The sequence below is a fragment of the Lepus europaeus genome, chromosome 14, assembly GCF_033115175.1.
Source record: "Lepus europaeus isolate LE1 chromosome 14, mLepTim1.pri, whole genome shotgun sequence".
Lineage (NCBI taxonomy): Eukaryota > Metazoa > Chordata > Mammalia > Lagomorpha > Leporidae > Lepus > Lepus europaeus.
In genome coordinates this window covers 43,307,554-43,330,505 of record NC_084840.1, presented here as the reverse complement: position 1 = coordinate 43,330,505, position 22,952 = coordinate 43,307,554, and the positions used below count along the sequence as shown (strand labels likewise).

Sequence of the window (22,952 nt, the reverse complement as noted above, 5' to 3'; positions counted from 1 at the left end):
TCACAGCAGGGAGCTCTGATCCTCTGACACCAGACACAGTGATTGCCCAGAGACCCAGCTACACCCTGCATTCCATTGGGTAGTCAACAGGATTCCCATAGTCACAGCACACAAAACTACCACTATCACAGGGTACACAGGATCCCCTCACCATCCCATGAGCCTTTCCTGTCCACAGAGCTGTTGTTTCCAGAACCAGCTGCCTATGGGTGTTCCACTTTGCCAGTTTGAGCCCCAGAGCCTGTGATAGATTGAGAGGATGGGCATACCTCCTAAGTGGGTGCCCAGTCCCCTACCAACTACCCCCAGCCAGACTCAAAGCCTGCAGAAAATGCAGATTCTTCCCTCTAGTAAAATCCCCTGGTTGTGCAGGAGAGGCACTGCAGCCTCTACCGATGTTAAGATGGCACCTTTCCCCACAGTTGCCAGATGCCCTTATGCAGGGATGGGGTAAAAGAAATGAGCTTTTTCTTTGCTGGATTAGGTGGGTACTCTGCCCCCGACTAGAGCTCCAGCCCAGACTCAAAGTCAGTGTAGTCCACAAGAATCTTCCACAACACTAACAGTAGCATACACTGCTGCAGTCTGGTGTCAACCTGCTCTCAGAACCTGCTGTCTCCACCAGCCCCTGGCCGTGGGATTCGTGTGTGATGTCCCCACTTGCACGCATCACTTTCCTTGCTGTGCTCCATGGTGTTCCACGTAGAATTTGTGTAGAATTTCCACTGCAAACGTCCCTCCAGCTCTCCCCTGGGAATAGACTTCCTCTGCTTTTTTTTTTTCCTGCTAACTTTTCCTGGTCAGAATTAGCTATGTCTTTTCTCTGTCTCATTATATTTTTTAATTATATAATGTCAAATATAATTGTATTGAAACCTTTTCTCTGAAGAAAAAGAAACAAATTCCAAAATAATAACTTGGATTTCTGTCTTTTATCTCTTCATGTGTCTGTATACATCAGCTATTTATTAAGCTGGTAGTATACATTACTGTACCTGCATGCATTTCAGACTTGACTGTGGTTATACATGCATCCAGCACCCAATCTGGTAATCAATTTGAAGAAAACAAGTAAAATTTAGAACTTTCACAAAGGAAAGAATTTCATAACTTCAATGACTTCAGTAACTTAATGTAGTACTGAAAAATCTTTTAGAATATGCCAAAATTTATTCATCAAAAATACAGCCTTTTAATTGCTGACTATATTTCTAAAATTACCTAAAAGTCATCTAGAGTGGATTGGGTAGGCGAACAAATTGAGAAAAAGGCAACTTTACTTTGAATGTGGGAAATGAAAAGGGATCCTGTAGGGTTATTTTTGTTGGTGTGTTTTTTTTTTTTTATGTATATAAATTTTCTTCAGTTACTCAAATACAATTCAAAAAGAACACAAAACTTCTGAGTTATATAGTAGCATCAATGTCTGAGTTATATAGTCTATTATACAGAGTATAATAGACACTTTAAGTTAACAATGTCAATTTATATGTACACTTCATTATAGAAGCCTATAATAATGAAACATTTAGTTTCATTATTTTTAATCACAATCATATGGGTCTGACTATGGTTCTTTTCGGGATAACTGATAATAAAGTCACTATAATGAGAACAGACATCAAGTTAAATAATACCATAAAGAAACACAGAAAAAAAATACAGAATGCAGGACACTATGAAACAACTGGTATTGGTCTTTAAAAAGTCAATACCATGGAAGGAAATATACCAAGAATAACAATCCACATTAACAATAAAAAGGCAGCATATATTTCTGGAATGGATCTTGGATTTAAAAAAAGAGTCAGATATAATCAGTTTAGGATATGTCTGATAACACTGTACTACACATTTATTGCTAATTTTCTTAGATGTGATAATTGTTTACCTTATGTATGAGATTGCCCTTATCCTTACAAGATGCATGATGAAGCACTTAGGAGCACAGTTTACAATGCCTGTAACTTGTCTATACATACAATAAAGTATAATGTGGGGACCAACACGGTGGCACAGTGGGTTAAGCTGCTGCTTGTAACATGCAATGCTGGCATCCCACATCAGCATGCAAGTTCAAGTCTTGGCTGCTCTGTTTCTGATCCAGCTTCCTGATAATGTGTCTGGGAAGGCAGTCAATGAAGACCCTAGGGCTTGGGCCCCTGCCACCCTTGTGGGAGACCTGGATGCAGTTTCTGGCTTTTGGGTTCAGCCTGGCCCAATCCTAGCTGTTGAGGTCATTTTGGGGGAGCAAACTGATGGATGGAAGATTTCTCTCACCCTGATGCTCTGCCTTTCAAATAAATAAGTCTTTAGAGTATGTGTATGTATACATAGACATGTGGGCACCAGTGTATGTGTGTGTGTGTGTGTATGTATACACACATACATGTTCACGAATATATGAAAGGAATTAACACAAATGTAGCAAACTCTTAAAGACTGGCAAGTCCAGATGAAGAGTACTTAAGTGTATTAATCTTTCTGCAGGTCTGAAAATTTATGACACAAAAAGGTTTTGGGAAAAGTACTGCTTATTAACACTGGATACTTAATTTAAGGGGCCACTTTATCAGTATCCTACCATCTCCGCAAAATAAGACAGCCAAATATAAGGCTTTTGAGAAACTATTTAGTTACATTTCTCCTATATACTTTATTCTAAATGCTACTAGTAAACCAAAAACAAAAGAAGAAAAAAATTAGAAGATGAAAAATGATACAAAAGTGAAAAGTTTAAATTATAGTCTTGTTACCAAGTATTTTTAAAGTGATATAATAGTAAACTATAAATATGAGTACAACTGATAAATAAACCAAGGTAACAGGAGGAAAATGAAAATTGTGATCTTTTAATGTGTATTAAACAGATGAAAATCTGACCTATTATACCAATAAACCTTATATTTGAAAATAATTCTGATAATTTTCATGGTTGTGCAGTTTATCATGTAGGGAAGTCATTTCTCTTACATATAACTGAAGCTCTGAAAAAAAGATATTTTCAAGCTCAATTATATATATGTCATGTATTAAAGCTGTAGTTAACAGAAGAGAATAATACTGGTCTATTAAGCATTTTAAATACAAAGTTACAGAAATATTTAATATGTAGAAGGGAATCCCTCTGCACATAAGGTCCCTAGCTGAGTAGGGGGGATGGGTACATTGAAGGAAGACCATAGAACCAGCAAAGACTATAAAAACCACACTAAGTACATATTACGTCACTCCTGGTAGGTTTAGAACACTGATGTATTATCACAATCAAAAGGTCTTGACATCTATAGGCTACAAATGCTAAACAGTAAATGGACTGAATTTTCTCCATTCAATTGTCACTGTTTTATGGAAACACATTTCAAACATGGTAAGAGAAAAAAAAAAAACTGAGAAAAATTTGCTTCACAGAAGTTTACATTATACTTAGTTCATTTTATAAAAAGAAAATAATAAAAGAAATATACTCCTTAAAAGTAAGGACAGCTACTAATGAAAAATTTCTCATAAGTGCAGCACACAGGTTTCAGAACAAAACACTTGTGATCCTAACAGGTCCTTTTCCTATTTCCATTCTTGCCATGTCTTTGAAAGATGGAAAAGAAATGGCTTCATTTTTACAGAAAACTTTCCATCTACTGTTTTCATTCTTAGTAAGTAAAAGGCACAAACTAATAAGTGTCAGTATTAAGTCTAATCATCTCAATCTTTATAGGCCTAGTCCTCTAACAAGTAAAGAAAAATACATGCTTCATAATAACTAGTTTTTTCATTTTACCATTCTTTGGCTTTTATAGGGCAAATGCATATTAGAAAAGAGGTCACTGATTTTACAGAATGATGGATATTAAAAGAGGGAAATGATAGTGGTAAACAGAAGTTTATCAAAAGACAAAGAAAAAGACAGTATGACTTGGAGAAAGTATATCAGTTAAACCATAATATTCAAACTGGAACAAAGATAATAATCTGTTTGACAATGTTTATCAAAAATAATTTACCAAAAATATTTAAAGTGTGATATTTGAATTCAAATGTTAAAATTGCTATTTAGGGCAACATATTTTTCTAAATTCAGAAAAACACAACACTAGAGTGAAACTCTTAAGTTGAAGGCAGTGCCTTAAATCTGAACCTATGAAATGAGACACCAGGAAGAGCATTTGTCAAAGATGGAGCCATCTGTCCAAAAGGAAACAAGCTACTTGCTGACAACAGTCTTAGAAAATACAAATCACATTCTCATTTATAGTATGAAACCTGTTAAATCAATTCATCAGATATGGTGCTCAATTCAAATTTTCATCTACTTAAATGATAGTGTTCAATTATAACCTACCATTATTAGAGAAATTATAAATAATTAAGATTAAAATGTCAGTGAAAACTATTTTTCATATGGAATAAAAAAAAAAAAAGCATTCATTCAAACCTACACCCAACTAGGAAACCAAAAACTCCACTATAATTTTAAAGAGGAGAGACAGAGAGCAGCCCAAAAATCCAGTTTGAAAGATAACAATAAATAAACTGTTAAGCAAACTCATGAATATAAATTACTTTGAAACATCTACTTATATCCATTTTAATGAAGATTCAATATGTTAAAGACATTTTTAAGAGACTAGCAGTGGGCTAAGACAGATGAATCGAATTTACTTATATCCTAAATAATTACAAGTGATTTTAAAAATGTAGTGTAATTCATGTTTTCTTTCCAGTTTAAAAATTTCTACCCATTGCCTCTATCTTTGGTGTAACTGTCACCAAAAAAAAAAAAAAACACAGTATACAGCATAGAAACCTAATTACTATTTTCAACTAGGAAAATGTAAATCAACATTATTTCTTTTAAAATAGGATATAAAGAATATCATTCTACTTAATTTTGTCTCATGGTCCCACAAACCTGAAATATCATGCTAAAATGTGAAACTTTAAAAGGGAACATTATCATTTGCTAGAACTATACCAAAAATTTAGCTACTGTACGCTGGTGTGATGACAGCTAGCAGTATGCAGAGGCTACAGAAAGACATAATATACATCTGTTTAGCTCACAATTAGTAAAAGGAAGGTTCCACTTAATGTGAACCTGAAACCTGGACAATATAATGTCTTCAGTAAATATGCTACAACTTTGTTCTCTTGCAGTTTAAAAGGATAGTGTAATTATTTAAAATGTACACAATACATTATGAAACATGGTAGTTGTTCATGATTAAAATAAAATAGCAATGCAAATTAATTTAACAGTGTTAAATATATTCACATGATCACCACTGTGATTCAAATGGCCACTAATGAAGTTACATATTAATAGACGTACATAACATTTCCCAAGACAGTTTTTATAAGTTTGACCTTTTGCAGACCAGGTAATTTTACGAGACAAATAATCGTGTATCAATTCTTTGTATTATAAAAGGAATTAAATGTTGTAAGTAGTTTCATTCCTCTGGGGGTTGGGGAGGGGGAGGAGAACCTCGAAAAAGTCAGTGCAAACTGGAGAGAGTCCTACCTTCTTGAATATTTTAATTTGCTGATCAAGATAGATTCCTATGAGTTGAGGACAAACAAACTTTAAGATATTAATCACTCTCCTAATATTGTCTGCGGCATTTAGCAGATATCTCCCACAAAGAGGAATACCAGGTCCTATAGCAGAGCCTTCTGAGAATATGGTTGTTGTGGCTGAGGTGGCTGCTGGCTGCCTCCTGGCTGAGGCAGTGTTGATGATGTTAAATTATAGTTTGGCACCTGGGACAAATTAGTTCCTGCATTCTGGTACATAGTGACATCAGCAGCAGTGGCAGCAGGAGGAGGAGGACTATATACCGAAGCCTGGCTGGGATACGTACTTCCTTGAACAGAACTAACCATTGTGCTGTAGAAAGAGAAAAATACTCAATTAGATAAATAATATACAGCCATTTAGAGATTAACAAGAAAGCTAACTACTAAATATTCATTTACATATTAAATTCATGCAATAAATCTTTGTTGACTATCTACACTGTGTCAAATTGTAATTTCAGGGATATCATAAAGAAAAATAAGTCACCATAATAGAGCTTATATTCCAGTATGAGTTGGTCATAATTGTTAATAGGAAACACAAGACACAGCAGGGAAAACCAAGATTATCTGGGACAAAGGATTCTAGCTGGTGTGGGTTAGAACGGAGGAGAAAGCATCTCAGTTATGGCAATTTTTTTTTTATTTGACAGGCAGAGTTAGACATTGAGAAAGAGACAGACAGAAAGGTCTTCCTTCGGCGCTGTGCTGATCCGAAGCCAGGAGCCAGTTGCTTCCTCCTGGTCTCCCATGCAGGTGCAGGGGCCCAAGCACTTGGGCCATCCTCCACTGCCCTCCCGGGCCACAGCAGAGAGCTGGACCGGAAGAGGAGCAACTGGGACTAGAACCCGGTGCCCATATGAGATGCTGGCACCACAGGCGGAGTATTAACCAAGTGAACCACAGCTCCAGCCCCTCAGTTATGGCAATGTTTAAGCAAAGACATGATATAGGTGAGGGAAAGAGCCACACTGATGATCTAGCATAAGCACATTTCAGGCCAAGACAAAGAAACTGAGGAGAGACAATGCTAAGCACAAACAAGGAACAGCAAAGGGGCCACAAAGGCTGCAGCAGAATGAGCAAGGGGGACATTGGCAAAAGATAAAGTGGCTGAATTAAGGTGGGAAAGGGGGCCTTAGAACAGAGTGCCTTAGAAGGCTGTAAGGATTCTGGCTTAGCCTGTGAATGAGAGGAAAGACAATGGTTGGTTTTGAGCAGAAGGATGATGTGATTCGATTCAGATATCAACAGGCTCACTCTGAGATACAGACAGAGCAAAGATGAGGCTATTATAATCATCTTAGTGACAGCTGAAAGCTGGCCACAGCCATGGAGCTGGGAGAGGAGGGTCAGATTCTAGATACAGCTTGAAGACAATGCCATCAAAATTTGCTACTGGACAAACCAGACAAGAATGCCAAAGGTTTTAAAACCGAACAACTGGTTAAAATAACTGGTAGGGGCTGAACTGTGGCAGCTGCTAAAGACAGGGTCTGCAGTGCTGGCATCCCATATGAGCACTGGTTACTGCCCTGGCTGTTCCACTTCCAATCCAGCTCCCTGCTAATGTGCCTGAGAAAGCAATGGAAGACAGCCCTAGTCCCTGGGCCCCTGCATCCATGTGGGACACCCAGAAGGAGCTCCTGGCTCCTGGCACTGGTCTGGCCATTTGGGGAATGAACCAGGGAATGGAAGATCTGTCTCTCCTTCCCTCTCTAACTCTGCCCTACAAATAAATAAATAAATAAATGTTTAAAATAAATAAATAAGTGACCGGGAGAGAGGCCATTCACGTAAATGGAGAAGACTATTGATAAGACTTCACAGCAGATGGAAAATGGGATGGGGGTGAAGATCAAACAGAGAAAGATTTTAGATGCATAGGATGTAACCAAGAAAAGACAATGCATAGGTAGTCAGCTATTCAAGTAGAGGCAAATCCAGGGAGGAAGTCAGAATAGAAATATACATTTGAGAGTCATCAGCATATATAGGCACATCGTGTCCAAACTCATATGGCTATATGAGATCCCTAGAGAGTGACTGCAAACAGAAATAAGCGGTCAATATACTGAGCCCTAGATTTTAAAGTCAGGAAGGGATAAAGAGGCACTAGGCAAAGGAGATCGAGAAGGAAAAGAAAATTTATAATTCTGGGAAGTCAACAAAGTATTTCCAGAAAAAGGAAGAAATGATGAACTGTCAAATGGATTAGGAGAATTGAGAGCCACAGGAGCTGGCAATGGGGAAATACCCGTACCCATGATAAAGAACAATGCTGAGACTAGTGACGACGAAAGCCTGATACCTCAACTCTATTTCCCTGGAAAAAAAAAAAAAAAAAAAAGAGGCCTTCCTTATCCCACCATATTTATCAACCATGTGCAAGGACATCCATTCGGACCTATATCTACATCCATTCGTGAAATCACCGGTGTGTGACCTGACACCACTGACCCAGTATACCTTAACATCGCCTCTCAAGGAACACATGTTCATTTCAACACATACTTTTTGAGAGAACGCCCTGGAAATATTTAGCCCTCTTGGCCAGGCTCATACCTGCTTGTTCTCTCGTTCTTGGTTTAATTTTCACTCAGATGCCTCTCTTGCTTTCGCATCTCTCCAGCACTGTTTGATTGCTCCAGCACTGTTCGATCCTCCTGTGCGCTATTAGAGGACCTGCAGGCACTCCTGTCACTACATACTCTCTGGTAACTGACGTTTTACTTGCCCTTGTCTTCACTAAATGATAACATCCTGAAAGCTGAAACTGGGTATCTTTCACCTGTACAGCTACACTGTGAAGCAGTTTTATATCAGATAGGAACTCAACAAATACTTGATAAACAAACGTTTAAGTGTTGGTAATGACAATTTCACATGTAGCTTCACATTTCTTGTAAGGAATTCACAAAAGCTCTGTAGCAATTTAAGAATCTATACACAAATATTCTCTCTCCACATATTTATACACACATATGGATGTTTATAAATATACAGAAACAAAGTTGTGCTTAAATGGGAAAATGAGGAAACTGCTGGCACAGCAAATGCAAGATAAGGAAAAGGGAAGGAACAAAGATCTGATTAAAATTTACCTGCCAGAAATGTACTGCGTATTTGTACTGGTTACAATCAAGGTCAAGGAAAATTTCTGTTATTTTTGATAGGCAGGTTTTTTTAGTGCAATTTAGTTCCTCCTCAGCCAGAAGCCTATTTCCTACCCTTTTACACCTAATTTTGGTTTTACAGTTAACACTTTTACAGACCTCTGTCATCCCTGGACCATCTGACTGTTAACTGGGAAAGAAGGTGGGAACTGATGTAGTCTTCAAAATTTATCTGTAGTGATAGGAGTTTATAAGGCAATAAATAAGTGAAAAGCAACAGTGTTATAAGACCACCAAAGCTTATGTACTTCTTTGTCTATGATTTCAGTTTACTTCCAAAACTGATATTTACTGACCATTTAGTATAGGCCGGACACTATGCTAATCATGTGACATACAAGTAGGATTTAGTTTCTTGGTTTCAAGAAGCTTACTGACCAGTACGGGCAAACATATACAAATACATACAATTTATTATAGCATAAATTAATAACAAATAAAGATAAATACTAGGTGCTTTAGGAGCCTCAGGGTTTAAGGAAGCTTTATAAAGAAATACACTCACACTATGTTGTTCTAAGTTGAGAGACAAGACAGTAAGAAATATTCTATCAGGGCTGGCGCCGTAGCCCACTTGGTTGATCCTTTGCCTGCGGCGCTGGCATCCCATATGGGTGCCGGTTCTAGTCCCTGTTGCTCCTCTTCCAGGCCAGCTCTCTACTGTGGCCCCGGAGGGCAGTGGAGGATGGCCCAAGTGCTTGGGCCCCTGCACCGGCATGGGAGAACGGGAAGAAGCACCTGGCTCCTGGCTTCAGATCGGCACAGCACCCGCCGTGGCGGCCATTTTGGGAGTGAACCAATGGAAGGAAAACCTTTCTCTCTGTCTCTCTCTCACTGTCTATAACTTTGCCTGTCAAATAAATTAATATATATATATATATATATATATATATAAAGAAAGAAATATGTTCTATCATGAACAATACGCTAGTGTGATATGACATGGCATTGACAGCATGAGCAAAAGTGGGAGGTATAAAAGGCATGGTCCGTGTTGGGAACTGCCAATAGTACACTATAACTAAAAGTATGTCACTTAAAGTATGTGGTGGGAGTAGTAGAGAGATACTTGGAGATACTGATGAGGACTGAAAAATGAATGGCCCTAAATAACATGTTAAGGAGCTTGGGTCCTATCTTAAGGATAATGAGAAAGCCCACAGGAGCCTTATTGGCAACAGCATAAATTAATTCATAGGGACAGGATTAGAAACCAGGAGACAACATGTATTAGGCAAGAAATGATGAGTGCTTAACTGTACAGTACAATATCAATGGAGAAGAGTTATTAAGGAGATTAGTAAATAATTGCATGTTGAGTGTCATGGTAGGAAGATAATGCCGAGTAGAGATAAAGGAAAGAAATAATGAGTGAAGACAGGGTTCTGTCCCAAGCAATTGGGTGGATGGTGAAACTGCAAACTGAGATAAAGAATAAAGTATACGGGCTAGCCTGCAGTGGGTTGAACTGCCGCCTGTAGCACCCACATCTCATACGAGCACTGACTGGAGTCCTTGCTGCTCCACTTCTGATCAAGCTCCCTGCCAATGTGCCGGGGAAGGCAGCAGAAGATGGCCCAAGTGCTTAGCCTCCTGCACCCACATGGGAGACCAGAATAAAGCTCCTGACTTAGGCCTGGCCCAGTCCTGGCTATTGCAGCCATTTGGGGAGTGAACCAGTGGATGGAAGATTTCTCTCTCTCTGCCTCTGCCTCTCCCTCTCTGTAGCTCTGCCTTTCAAATAAATAAATAAATCTTATTTAAAAAATAAAGTATAAAGTGAGAATTATTACAGTAATTGATAACATTTATTTAATACGTGACAGGCACTATGATCTATGGCATCGCCCATTACTATTCTATATGGGTTGCATTTTTAGATTTAAACTTGTATTAAACATAGTCAAATTTCATGCTGTTACTTGCATCATTATTGGCCAGTGTACTGCTATAATAATGTTACAGACTGTGCTAAGAACTGGAACCAGAATGCCTAGGTTTGAATCTTGGCTAAAGGAGGACTTTATACTTCTCTCCAGATCTCAGTTTTACCATCTATAAAACAGAGATAGTAAGAGAGTACTTCAACAAGTTCATCACAAATGAAATTAAAAAATAAATTTTGGCACAAAAAAATTTTTGATCTAAGCATATGATGAAAAATGTATACAATGAAAAAACTATGCATGAATTACAAATTTTTTGTACCAAAGTAAACTTATATTTTTATTCAACTTTCCACAAACTTTTTGAAGTACCTTGAAGTGTTATCTTCTTACTTCATGGGTTATTTGAGGACTAAATGAGTTAATACATGCAAAGCATATACCACAGAGCCTGGCACATACTCAATATCCCACAGATGTTACTAAGCCTCCCTATTACTCTGTTTCTTAAGGTCACCTCAGAATATTCCATGTGACAACAGAATAATACTTGAAAAAACCCCAACCATCTAGAACATGTAATTCTTTGAGGATGAACAATAGTAGTGAGGATAGACAGGAGCATTTGTGGGCCACTGATGGAAAGTTCCTAGAAACTGTGCCACCTACAAACTCATGTTGTGAATCAGAATATCATGACTTCTGGGGCCAGCACTATGGTGCAGCTGGTAAAACCACAGCCTGTAGTGCTGACAACCCATATGGGCGCCAATTCGAGTCCCAGCTGCTCCACTTCCGAACCAGCTCTCTGCTATGACCTGGGAAAACAGTGGAAGATGGCCCAAGTCCTTGGGCCCCTGCACCCATGTGGGAGACCCGGAAGAAACTGCTGGCTCCTGTCTTTGGATCGGTACAGCTCTGGCCATTGCGGCCAATTGGGGAATGAACCAGTGGATGGAAAACCTCTCTCTCTCCCTTTGCCTCTCTCTTTGTGTAACTCTGACCTTCAAATAAATAAATAAATCTTTAGAAAGAAAAAAATATCATGACTTCTAAAATACATGCTGGGGGCAGCACTGTAGAGTAGCAGGCTAAGCCTTCGCCTGCAGTGCCAGCTTCTCATGGGCACCAGTTTGTGTCCCTGCTGCTCTTTTCCCAATCCAGCTTTCTGCTATGGCCTGGGAAAACAACAGAAGATGGCCCAACTGCCTGGGCCTTACACCTGTGTAGGAGACACAGAGGAAGCTCCTGGCTCCTGGCTTCAGGTCGGTCCAGCTCCAGCTACTGCAACCATTTGCAGAGTAACCAGCAGACAGAAGATCATTCCCTCTGTCTCTAATTCTACCTCTCAAATAAATAAATCTTCAAAACAAACAAACAAAAAAATAATAGCTGGTGAACTCTTATTAAAATCTACCTTTTATTCACTTCAAAGTAAAGACTTAAGCTTAGATTCCCATTAAAGCAGAAAAGACATTTATATAATCAATAATCATTTAACTACACATCAGAGACCATTATAAGTAAATGCCAAAAATAACTAGTGTCTGTCCTCTCATACTCAGCTATGTGCCTCCTGAACCTCAAGCAGACAGCTTCAAGTACCTCCTCTTTCAATGTTGTACCTTACTGTAATACAAATTAAATTTGAATACAGGTAAAAATAAGGAAGTATTTGCATTAACCAGATAGCCCAGTGTATATACTCTAACAAAACAATAACAAAATTTAGAGTTTATATCAAATTTGTGGGAAAATCATAGTTTAGCTACCAAACTTAAGTTTCATTAAAGATATTTTCAAATAACACCATTGACTTAAATAAAAACAAATAAAACGTTTAGGAGTATCAGAAATACAGAACTATTACCAAAAGATAGGAGTGATTCAGTAAAACAGAGGACAGGCTTGGGCTGGTTTTGTAACACCCCAGAGGTTCCTATATAACTCAGTAATCATTACTAATGAGGCTGACCATGTGGCAACAGTGACAACATCTACCCCAGATTTTTCTTTTCCAGATCTATGGTTACAAATGACTGGGAGAACTTAAAGAGTTTTATCAGAATTAACGCCAAACAATAATTAATAATCAATTACTTCGGGTAAGCAGCGTGGGTCTGCTGACCAGGAAGGGCTGGGTTTGCAGATGGTGGAACCGCTCCTTGGCTGAGAGAAGACAGCTGCTCCGGGGGAAGGCTGTAGCTCTGAAGATGGCTCATCTGTGCATTCCCTGCAACCAGGTAAGCACCACTTTGTGGAGGCCCTGGATATACCTACAACAATTATTGAGAAACATACTCAATTCCAAAATTTTAACAGGCAAACCAATCTTTCTTTTTAGAGGCATTCAGTTACAAGGACTAAAATTGCTTCTCTGGTGCCGGCGCTGTGGCATAGCAGGTAAAGCCACCGCCTGCGGTGCCGGCATCTCATGTGGGCGCCAGTTCAGTCCCACCTGCTCCACTTCCAATCCAGCTCTCTGCTATGGGCTGAGAAAGCAGTAAAAGATGGCCCAAGTCCTTGGGCCCCTGCACCAGCGTGGGAGACCAGGAAGAAGCTCCCGGCTTCGTATTGGTGCAGCTCCAGCTGTTGCAGCCAACTGGGGAGTAAGCCAGCTGATGGAAGACCTCTCTCTCTCTGCCTCTGCTTCTCTGTGTAAATCTGACTTTCAAATAAATAAATAAATAAAATCTTCAAAATAAATTGCTTCTCTGTAATTTGTATAAAAGTTACTTCTGCCCATAGCATATATAAAAAGCTTTTCCATGAAACTACTAGTCGATGATTGTTTTAACTTCATTTATCTCCATACAAAAACATTAATGCAACTTACCCTAAAACTTTATACTAACATAACCTCTCTTTTTACTGAATGTATTTAATATTTTCCACATTAACACTTTAAAAGTTTTCAAAAGATATTGAAGAAGTATATTTGACTTCACTGTTATATTGTATCTGTAATTTACATTTTACAAATCAGAATTTATTGAAGGTAGATCAAGCTTTCTAAATCAAGGATCAACAAACTTTTTTTTTTTCTTTGTAAAGGGCCAGATATATTTAATAGGCTTTAGGAGTCATATGTTCTCTGTCACAACTACTCAACTTTGCCAGTACAGAAAGCAGCCATAGACAATGCAGATATGATTGACGGTAGCTGCATTACAGTAAAAATTTATTGAGAAAAAACAGGCAATAGGCTGGGTCTGTGTTTCTACTCCTGCATCGAAAAAATTTATTTTTTAAAATCTGAGACAGAAGTCTTTTTTAAAATGTACTTATTGTACTTGAAAAAAAGAGAAATACAAAATATGAATTACCTCCCATCTGCTAGTTCATTCCTCCTCAAATGTCTGCACCTGAGGCTGGCCAGGTTAAAGATATGAGCTGAAAACTCCAAACAGGTCTCTCATGTGGGTAGCAGGGACTCAAGTACTTGAGCCATCACCTGCTGCCTCCCAAGGTGTACATCAGTTGGAAACTGGAACTGGGAGCAGAGATGGAATTTGAACCCAGGCACTCCATTATGGGTATGGGATGTGGGCATCACAAGCAGCATCTTAACTGCTAAGCCAAATGCCCACCCACCTGAAATATCCAAAGTCTTAGACATATAATGTTCTTTTTTACAGTGTTCATTAGATTCTTCCATTTCATGTCTGAAAACGGAACTTCCATCGTTTATGTAGTAGGAATGCTACCCTATGTTAAGACAGTAAAGCAACTACCAAAAGACAAAAACAATAATCACTTGGTACTTCCATGAATCATAAAAGATTCAACATATATCAGAATCCAAAAGGTCTCCATTATAAACAAGGCCACAGAAGTTCTCAGAACCGTACTTCATTGCTTTATGCAAACTAAACCTAACTCAAACTGATGTTCAAGATCCCTTTAGAAAGGTATTATCTAGCCCCAGTTTTCTCCAGCATGGGTTTATCTTGAGGTTGCTGGCTCCTTCATTTCAGGGGAAATAATCACGCAAAAAGATGAATCTGAAAAAGTTTGTTTATTCTACTTAGATAAAATGGGGGACCTGGCTAATTATTCCTTATGCTTGGAACTTGCTGAGTTTATGGGAAAGTTGTTCTTAAAACAAGCTGTTTGGTGTGAAAAGAAGGAAAAGGTCCCTATGCTGCATTACACATGCTCTCATATAAAAAAGAGGGAAAAATTCCAGAGTAAAGCAGTTTATTTGAAATATACATTTCATTGGTTTATAACAGCTTTTCCATTTCTTTTTTCCCCACTAAATTAGAACTTCAATAAATAAATTTAAGACTTTTTCTAGCTCTGAAAGTACCACATTTTGTGTTTTTTCAAAAACTACTGAGACAGACTGACATAAAAAAGGTGCTACATATTTAGTGAATACAACTTGGCAACTTTGGAGATATGTATATTTCCATGGAACCATCACCATAATCTATCACATACTGTATGTGTTAAGCATACTCAGCAGGGCTGGTGCTGTGGCATATCCGGTGAAGCTGCCACCTGCAGCGCCAGAAATCTGTATGGGCACTGTTCGAGTCCCAGTTGCTCCACTTCCAATCCAGCTCTCCACTACAGCCTGGGAAAGCAGTAGACGATGACCCAATGCCTTGAGCCCCTGCAACTTCATGGGAGACCTGGAAGTAGTTCCTGGCTCCTAGCTTCAGATCAGCCCAGCTCCGGCCACTGCAGACATTTGGGGAGTGAACCAGCACATAGAAGACCTCTTTCTCTGTCTCTGCCTCTCTGTAACTCTGGCTTTTGAATAAATAAATAAATAAATCTTTAACAAAAAAGAATATTCAGCATAAGTAGCTCACTATAAAATCAAAAGCTGTAGACCAAATCTGCTTTTTTTTTTAAAGCTTGACGGGTGATTATATTGTCAAGTCTATCCTTATACAAAAACTGTAAAAAAAAAAAAAAAAGTATCGGTATATTTAGCATATTTTACATTGTATTCATCAAGTTAAAATTTTTTTCTAAACTTTTCTACACATTAGTTTCAGAACATTTGACATTTACACGGATCACTTTAACTAGTAAGGTGGCATTGGTTCCTGCCAACTTAATGGGATTTGGAGTCCCATGGCAAGTTTTTAGCTTTGCCCTTAGGGTTAAGTCCGAGGGAACATGTGTCCAACTCTACATCTCCTTCCTCTCTTATTCCCACTCTTAACAGGGATCAATTTTCAGTTGGGTTTAAACACCTAAGAATAATTCTGTGTTAATTAATGAGTTCAACCAATGGTATTAAGTAGAAAAAGAAAATACTAAAAAGAATAAAATAGTAAGTTGTTCCTCAACAGTCAGGACAAGGGCTGATCAATCATTGCTTCTCATAGTGTCAGTTTCACTTCTACAGGTTTCCTTTTAGGTACTCAGTTGTCACAGATCAGGGAGAACATATGATATTTGTCCCTTTGGGACTGGCTTATTTCACTCAGCATGATGTTTTCCAGATTCCTCCATTTTGTTGCAAATGACTGGATTTCACTGTTTTTGACTGCTGTATAGTATTCTACAGAGTACATATCCCATAATTTCTTTATCCAGTCTTCTGTTGATGGGCATTTAGGTTGATTCCGTATCTTAGCTATTGTGAATTGAGCTGCAATAAACAATGAGGTGCAGACAGCTCTGTTATATGCCAATTTACTTTCCCTTGGGTAAATTCCAAGGAGTAGGGTGGCTGGGTCGTGTAGTAGGGCTATATTCAGATTTCTGAGGAACCTCCAAATTTCGGATCTGGCTAAAAAACCCATGAGAGCATTTTAGGCATGGAAAGCCAAGACACTGTGGCAAAAATGACCTATGTGAAAGATCTCTGCGAGTGAGATCCCAGTGGAAAGAAGGAGCCATCAAAGAAGGAGGTACCTTTCTCTGAAGGGAGAAGAGAATTTCCACTCTGATTATGGCCTTGTCTACATAAGGTTGGAGTTGGCAAACTCAAGAGGCTTCCATAGCCTTGGCATCTCATGACAAGCGCCTAGGGTGATCACTGACGTCATAAATAAGAGTGTCAATTGTTAAATCAACAACAGGAGTCACTGTGCACTTGCTCCCCATGTCCTTAATGTGTTGTATTATGAGAATTAATGGTAAAACTAATCTTCAAACAGTACTTTATACTTTGTGTGTCTGTGTGGGTGCAAACTGTTGAAATCTTTACTCAATATAGAGTTGATCTTCTGTATATAAAGGTAATTAAAAATGCATCTTAATGAAGAATGGGATGGGAGAGGGAATAGGAGATGGGATGGTTTGTGGGTCGGAGGGTGGTTATGGGTAGAAGAATCACTATAATCCAAAAGTTGTACTTTTGAAATTTATATTTATTAAATAAATGTTTTCTATTAAAAAAGAATGCTTGACATTTACAAAAACAAATCTATTTCAAATACATTTTAGAATTTAAAATAATACACTTAAGTTTTAAAAGCTTACCTGAGAAGCAGAAACACCAGATGACTGCATATAATACTGCTGATTCTGTAATTTTGCATACATAGAATACATCGGATCTTCATTCATTAACTTGGTATACAATGAAAGTGCCTCCATCACTTTAACATTAAGTTCTGAGAGTTCTGAATGTTTTCTAAAATATTAAATGATAATATGAAACAAAGTTGTTACTTAACTCCTATGTTCTAAATAATGACAACCAAAATAATAAAAAGTAGAACTGATAAATATTATTAAAAATTTAACCTTTGACAGAAATATCCTGTATTTTAGCTCTAAAGCAACCCAAACTGTTCAAGATTTAGGTACTATGCTGGGAGAATCCAGCTCACTGTACTTGATTATACCTTGCAATACCTAAGTTTCCCTAGCTATTAACAGATGGGCAATTTGTGGTCCCTGATAATGTCACTTTAGCAAAGCAAGTTTCACTAGTTAAGCCTCATTTTTAAAAAACGAACATGGTAAAAAGTCAATTAAATCCTCACTTAAGAAAAAAAAGGAACAAAAAAAGAAAAGTCTAAATTTCCAATCTAGATGAAAAATAAGAGCATGTGAATTGGTTCCTTTGGAATTTCTCTTTTGAAAGGCATATGTAGCTCGCTTTCCAGTTTATAGAGATAGCTTCAGGTAAGAACATATAAAATATAGATATAACACGTTTTACCTATCAATATCTTCTAGCTTTTCATCAATGAGAGGTCCCATCTGGTGACACATTGCTAAGATAAGAAGATTGAAGAAATATAAGAAAACATAACAAAAGTGAACTTCTGATAGTCATATAACTTACAGAATAAATGATCTAATTTACAGTAAGAAAAATCATAACACAGAACCCAAAATTGTATTAAAGCACAATAGTGACAACTTAATCTGAAACATTGATTTCAAAAGTTAAAGAAAATTTCACTTTATAAAAGTCTGAAGTGTTGAGTAGACTAATTTATGTGTAAGAATTCAAACTCCACCCAGGGTTTAAACAACATATGAAAGTGAGATTGACCCAAGAAAAAATGAGAAAGATTACATTTTCAGTATCATTCTCAAAAAGGATCTTGTTAAGAGAATACTAATATAACTTCTAATTATTCTTTACTTGCAAGGTAAAAGGAAAATCAGCTTTACCTTCCAGATGAAGCAGCTCTGGAAGATCTGGCTGATCATCACTGGGGTCTGTACTTTGCAACATCTGTAGCAATTGATCCATTTTATCCTACAAGAAATAAGTAGTTACTATAAAAAGCAACTAAACTTCATCCAACATTATGATCTCACTTTGTTAAATGGATAGAACTTGTACAATTCATAGTTATGAAGACTTTCATTTTCCTTTGATGCTTTTAGCATCCCATGTGTCCTCTCTAATATCATGTAAAGTCAAAATCTTAAAAGTTCTTTCTGGTCGAGAGCGGCAAGATGGCGGAATAGGACGGGAGCACACTATTAGTCCGGGGGCAGAGACAGTTTAATAAGAGTGGAGATACTGCAGGGTCAAGGAAGAATAGGGGAAGAAACAGCAGAGGAAACTCTTCTGGAACTAGTGATTCACAGTGGACCTGCGTGGAGAGCGTGGGAGCCCAAGTTCAGGACACCAGCGGCAGACTCAACACACCAGCGCTGAAACACGAGGTGAGCCGAACCTCCATAGCCCGAGACACCAGCGGGCAAGTGGAAAGAGGAGACTAGAGGGAATGAGGCTTGAAATCCCGTGGGGAAAAGTTCACCAGGCTAACTAGAAGAGAGAGAGAGGAAAAAAAAAAAAAGTGACCGATACAGACACAAGTTTCTCTCTCTCCGCTCACCTCTCAAAGGCGAGCAAGACAAAGAGCAGGCGCCATTTTGGACATACCTCATAAGCAGGGCGACCTCAGGTCTGCACTGGCCCTGAGCCTAGCAGAAAAACCTGACTCTGGGGGGAGGGGTGAAATAACAGGAGATTAGCATCTAACTTGGCAACCCAGTGGGAGACTGCAGGAGAATTGGAGCCCACACTGAGGGCAGCAGAGATTCCCTGTGTGGTCCTTGGGAAAGAGCTTCCAATCTCTGGCTCCTGTGGGTATATCATTTGCCTGCTAACTACCTCCAATTACGTTCAGCTGTGCGGAATTACTTCCCTTTTGAATCAAAAAAAGAAAGAGAGAGAGAGAGATTTACCACGCCTAACCTGGGAGTGTCATCTTTGACACACCCTCAACCCTGAGGAACCAAACAGAGCTCTCAGGTCACACTCATCTCAAGCCTCTAAGGCTCCACTGAAAGCAGACAGTCCACGTAATCTAGAGTCATAGTATAACAAGAAAAAAAAAACACCACAGTGAAGAAACCAAATATCTCCAACATGCCATACAACAAACGCAAAAACCGAGGTAACAAGAACAAGGAAGACACTATGACGCCCCCAAATGAAAAAGACACCCCAATTCAAGATTATGAAGATGATGAGATCGAAGAAATGCAAGAAGCAGATCTCAAAAAATTGATCAGAACATTAAGAAGTTCTCAAAAACAAATTCTTGAACTACAGAAATCCTTAATGGACAAGATAGAAAATCTCTCTCATGAAAATGAAATATTAAGGAGGAATCAAAATGAAATGAAACAACTAGTGGAACAAGAAACTGTGATAGTGACGAGAAATCATAATGAAATGAAGAATTCAATAGATCAAATGACAAACACATTAGACAGCCTTAAAAACAGAATGGGCGAAGCAGAAGAGAGAATATCGGACTTAGAAGACAGAGAACAGGAAAGGAAACAGGCAAACCAAAGAAAAGAAGAAGAAATTAGAAATCTAAAAAATGTTGTCAGGAATCTACAGGATACTATTAAAAAACACAACATTCGGGTTCTAGGAGTTCCTGAAGGCATGGAGAGGGAGAAAGGATTAGAAGGCCTTTTTAGTGAGATACTAGCAGAAAATTTCCCAGGTTTGGAGAAGGACAGAGGCATCTTAGTACAGGAAGCTTATAGAACCCCTAATAAACATGACCAAAAGAGATCCTCACCACGACATGTTGTAATCAAACTCACCGCAGTGAAACATAAAGATCCTAAAATGTGCAAGAGAGAAACGTCAGATTACTCTTAGAGGATCTCCAATTAGACTCACAGCAGACTTCTCATCAGAAACCCTACAAGCTAGAAGGGAATGGCGAGACATAGCCCAGGTACTAAGAGAGAAAAACTGCCAGCCCAGAATACTATATCCTGCAAAGCTCTCATTTGTGAATGAAGGTGAAATTAAGACTTTTCATAGCAAACAGAAACTGAAAGAATTTGTTGCCACTCATCCTGCCCTGCAAAAGATGCTTAAAGATGTGTTACACACAGAAACACAGAAACATGGTCACCAATATGAAAGAAGCTAAAGGAAGGAAACCTCACAGCAAAAGATCACAGGAAGCTCAATTTCTCTTTGACATAGAATTAAACTCTGATGCTCTATTAAAGCAATGTGTTAAAGTAATCTATTATGTTCTCTTGATGTCTGTTAAATTCTAATTGTTCAAAAACAGCTGAATTTTTATTAAGAGCTATGGGTTATTTAAATATGTGCTTATTTTCAAAGATTTGAATAATCACCTGTAACTGATCAAATTTGGTCTATGTTATGTCATGATTTTAAGGAATCTTATTTCAACCAGATATTTTGGATTTTGAGCCTTCTTGGCATTCTTGACAGGCATTCAAAAAATCAAAGTTTCAAACAATCTGGTCTCTAAAATTTCCAGTAAATCCTGGACTTTGGTTTTTCCAGTTTGGGCCCAGCTGAAAAAATCGAAGGACCTATGTCTCTCATCTTATAGAGACACCAACTAATCAGTCTATTTGGATGATATTAGAAGGACTGTCAAGATGTGATGTGGTACCAGACTTTAAGTTTCTATAATGGTAAATGCTATTAATACAAATGTTTGAGATTTAAAAAGTCTAATGATCTTGTGTTACTAGACATGATAGTTATCTTAATGAGAAAGCCCCAGAGGCATAAAGGGTTAAATACTTGTAAAATCCTACAGTTGCTTTCAAAAAATACTGTGAAGTAAGCAAGGGCCTCTTGTTGGTTGATGAGTTTATAATTTTAAACATGGCAACTTAAAGTCTTTTGTCATCCACAGTTATATATGATATGCTGCTCATAAAACTAAAACGTTGTTGGTTCTGTGTTTAGCTGTCCTCCTATAGGTTCCTATGGACTTTTTCCAGCCACTTCTATTGTATTCAGTACTTTGGGATGGCTCTGTAAACAGATGAAGCCAATAATGTATTAACAGTACCAACTGAGAGAAAGTATGGTTAACTGAGGTTACTAAAAAAGCAATTCAAATCAATTGGCAATCTACAAAAAGAGATAAAGATTTTAAAAGCTATTATTAAAATTGCTATATTGGTCTATTATGCTATGTTATATGTGTGTACATATTGTATGTCCACATGGGGAAATTTTATTAAGAGTTTTATTTTAAATGGTTTATAGATAAGATTGTCCATAAATTTAAGCTGCTAAAATCAATCAAAGATACACTTTAATTCGTGTGACCTGAATCTGTGTATCATATGTTTTAAACTTGTTGGTAGAAAGAAACTAAAAACATTTTATATGGTTGTGCTTAAGTTTACTGGTTAAACAAACTACACCATGTTAGATATTTAAGAGGTGTTTTCAAATACATGATTCTTAAAATTTATAGAAGGCATTGGACCTTCTGGTAAATGTTTTCTTAAGTTGTTATCTAATGGTTGAAACGGTTTGCTAAGTATTCATGTAATATTGCTATTGTCAGCGAGCGATCTAGGACTTGCTCCCTCATTTCTCTATTCTAAGCCCAACTTGTTTTTTCATTTCTCTATTCTCTTCAAGGTAGGAAACTAATTCTATTATAAAGGAATTTGTAGGACGCACAATTTAATCTTTAGACCTTATAAAAGAGATGGCTAACATTTTTCTGTAATAGCATAGCCACAATAAGAACTTAAATAATAATCTCATAGCTAGATTCACTTCGCCATCAGCGAAGTATACAGTAAGTAGAAAAAACCTCCCTTTCAGACCAAAGGGAAAGAAACTTTTAAACTGAGAATATAATTTTCCTCATGGGCATTGTCTACCTTAGAAAAACTACTACAGAACATGCCTGTGACTATAGACTTGTAGTTCAGGCCACCGAAGATTAGAGATGGGACACGGGCACTCCCTTGACTTGCATCCTCTGGTCTGCTTGAACACAAACCAGGAGGAAAAGAAAGCTAGGCATCAGAAGCAATGGGTGGCAGGCCTATTCATGGCTGATCTGTACAGTGATCTGCCCTCAAGGAGACCCAACAGGCCAGTCCACTGCAGTGGCTTTCAATGTGGTAAGCCTGGGCTTCAGCAGAAGTCAGCTTGTGAAGAGCCCTGGCAGCTCTGCCAAGAGTTGGATCACTGGAAATGGACCTGCCCTGGAGTCGAAGGATGCCCAGGTCAGAGCCACAGATCTTATTGGCTCTAAGCTGAAAAGCCCTTCACTCAGCCCAACTTCCAAAGTGACCACTGCAGCTGAGGGGATGGTCAAGTAGGGTCAGCAACATGGCAGGCAGAACTGTAAATTTCTTGTTAGAGATGCCCCCTGCCTTTACCTGGCCAGCTCTCCTCCCAGGCCAGCCAAGTAATGAAAGTCAACAGAGTGCCTTCCCCTAGGAGGTTCACACCTCCCTTAGGATATACCCCATGTGAAGAGATAGATAGGTCTGGGCCTCTTAACTTACAAGGCCTAAAGCCCACCAGATTATTATCAAGCCCCTTCTATCAGGTTCTATTTGCCTCTAAATCAGAAAACTTAATTGTAGCTTAGACAGC

The 22,952-nt window shown here is 38.2% G+C and overlaps 1 protein-coding gene across 2 annotated transcripts in view; it reads right to left on the bottom strand.

The window, feature by feature from the left end:
- Window positions 1–4,569: 4,569 nt before the first annotated feature.
- STAM (signal transducing adaptor molecule) overlaps window positions 4,570–22,952 on the bottom strand; it is an 84,831-nt gene continuing 66,448 nt past the window's right edge. For both annotated transcript variants that reach the window (XM_062210521.1, XM_062210522.1), the window contains exons 10-14: window positions 18,239–18,326; window positions 17,778–17,832; window positions 17,090–17,243; window positions 12,740–12,915; window positions 4,570–5,887 (exon numbers count right to left, since the gene is read on the bottom strand). In XM_062210521.1, coding sequence (XP_062066505.1) covers window positions 5,659–5,887; window positions 12,740–12,915; window positions 17,090–17,243; window positions 17,778–17,832; window positions 18,239–18,326 — 702 coding nt within the window. In that variant the 3' untranslated portion in view covers window positions 4,570–5,658. The remainder of the gene's footprint in view (window positions 5,888–12,739; window positions 12,916–17,089; window positions 17,244–17,777; window positions 17,833–18,238; window positions 18,327–22,952) is intronic.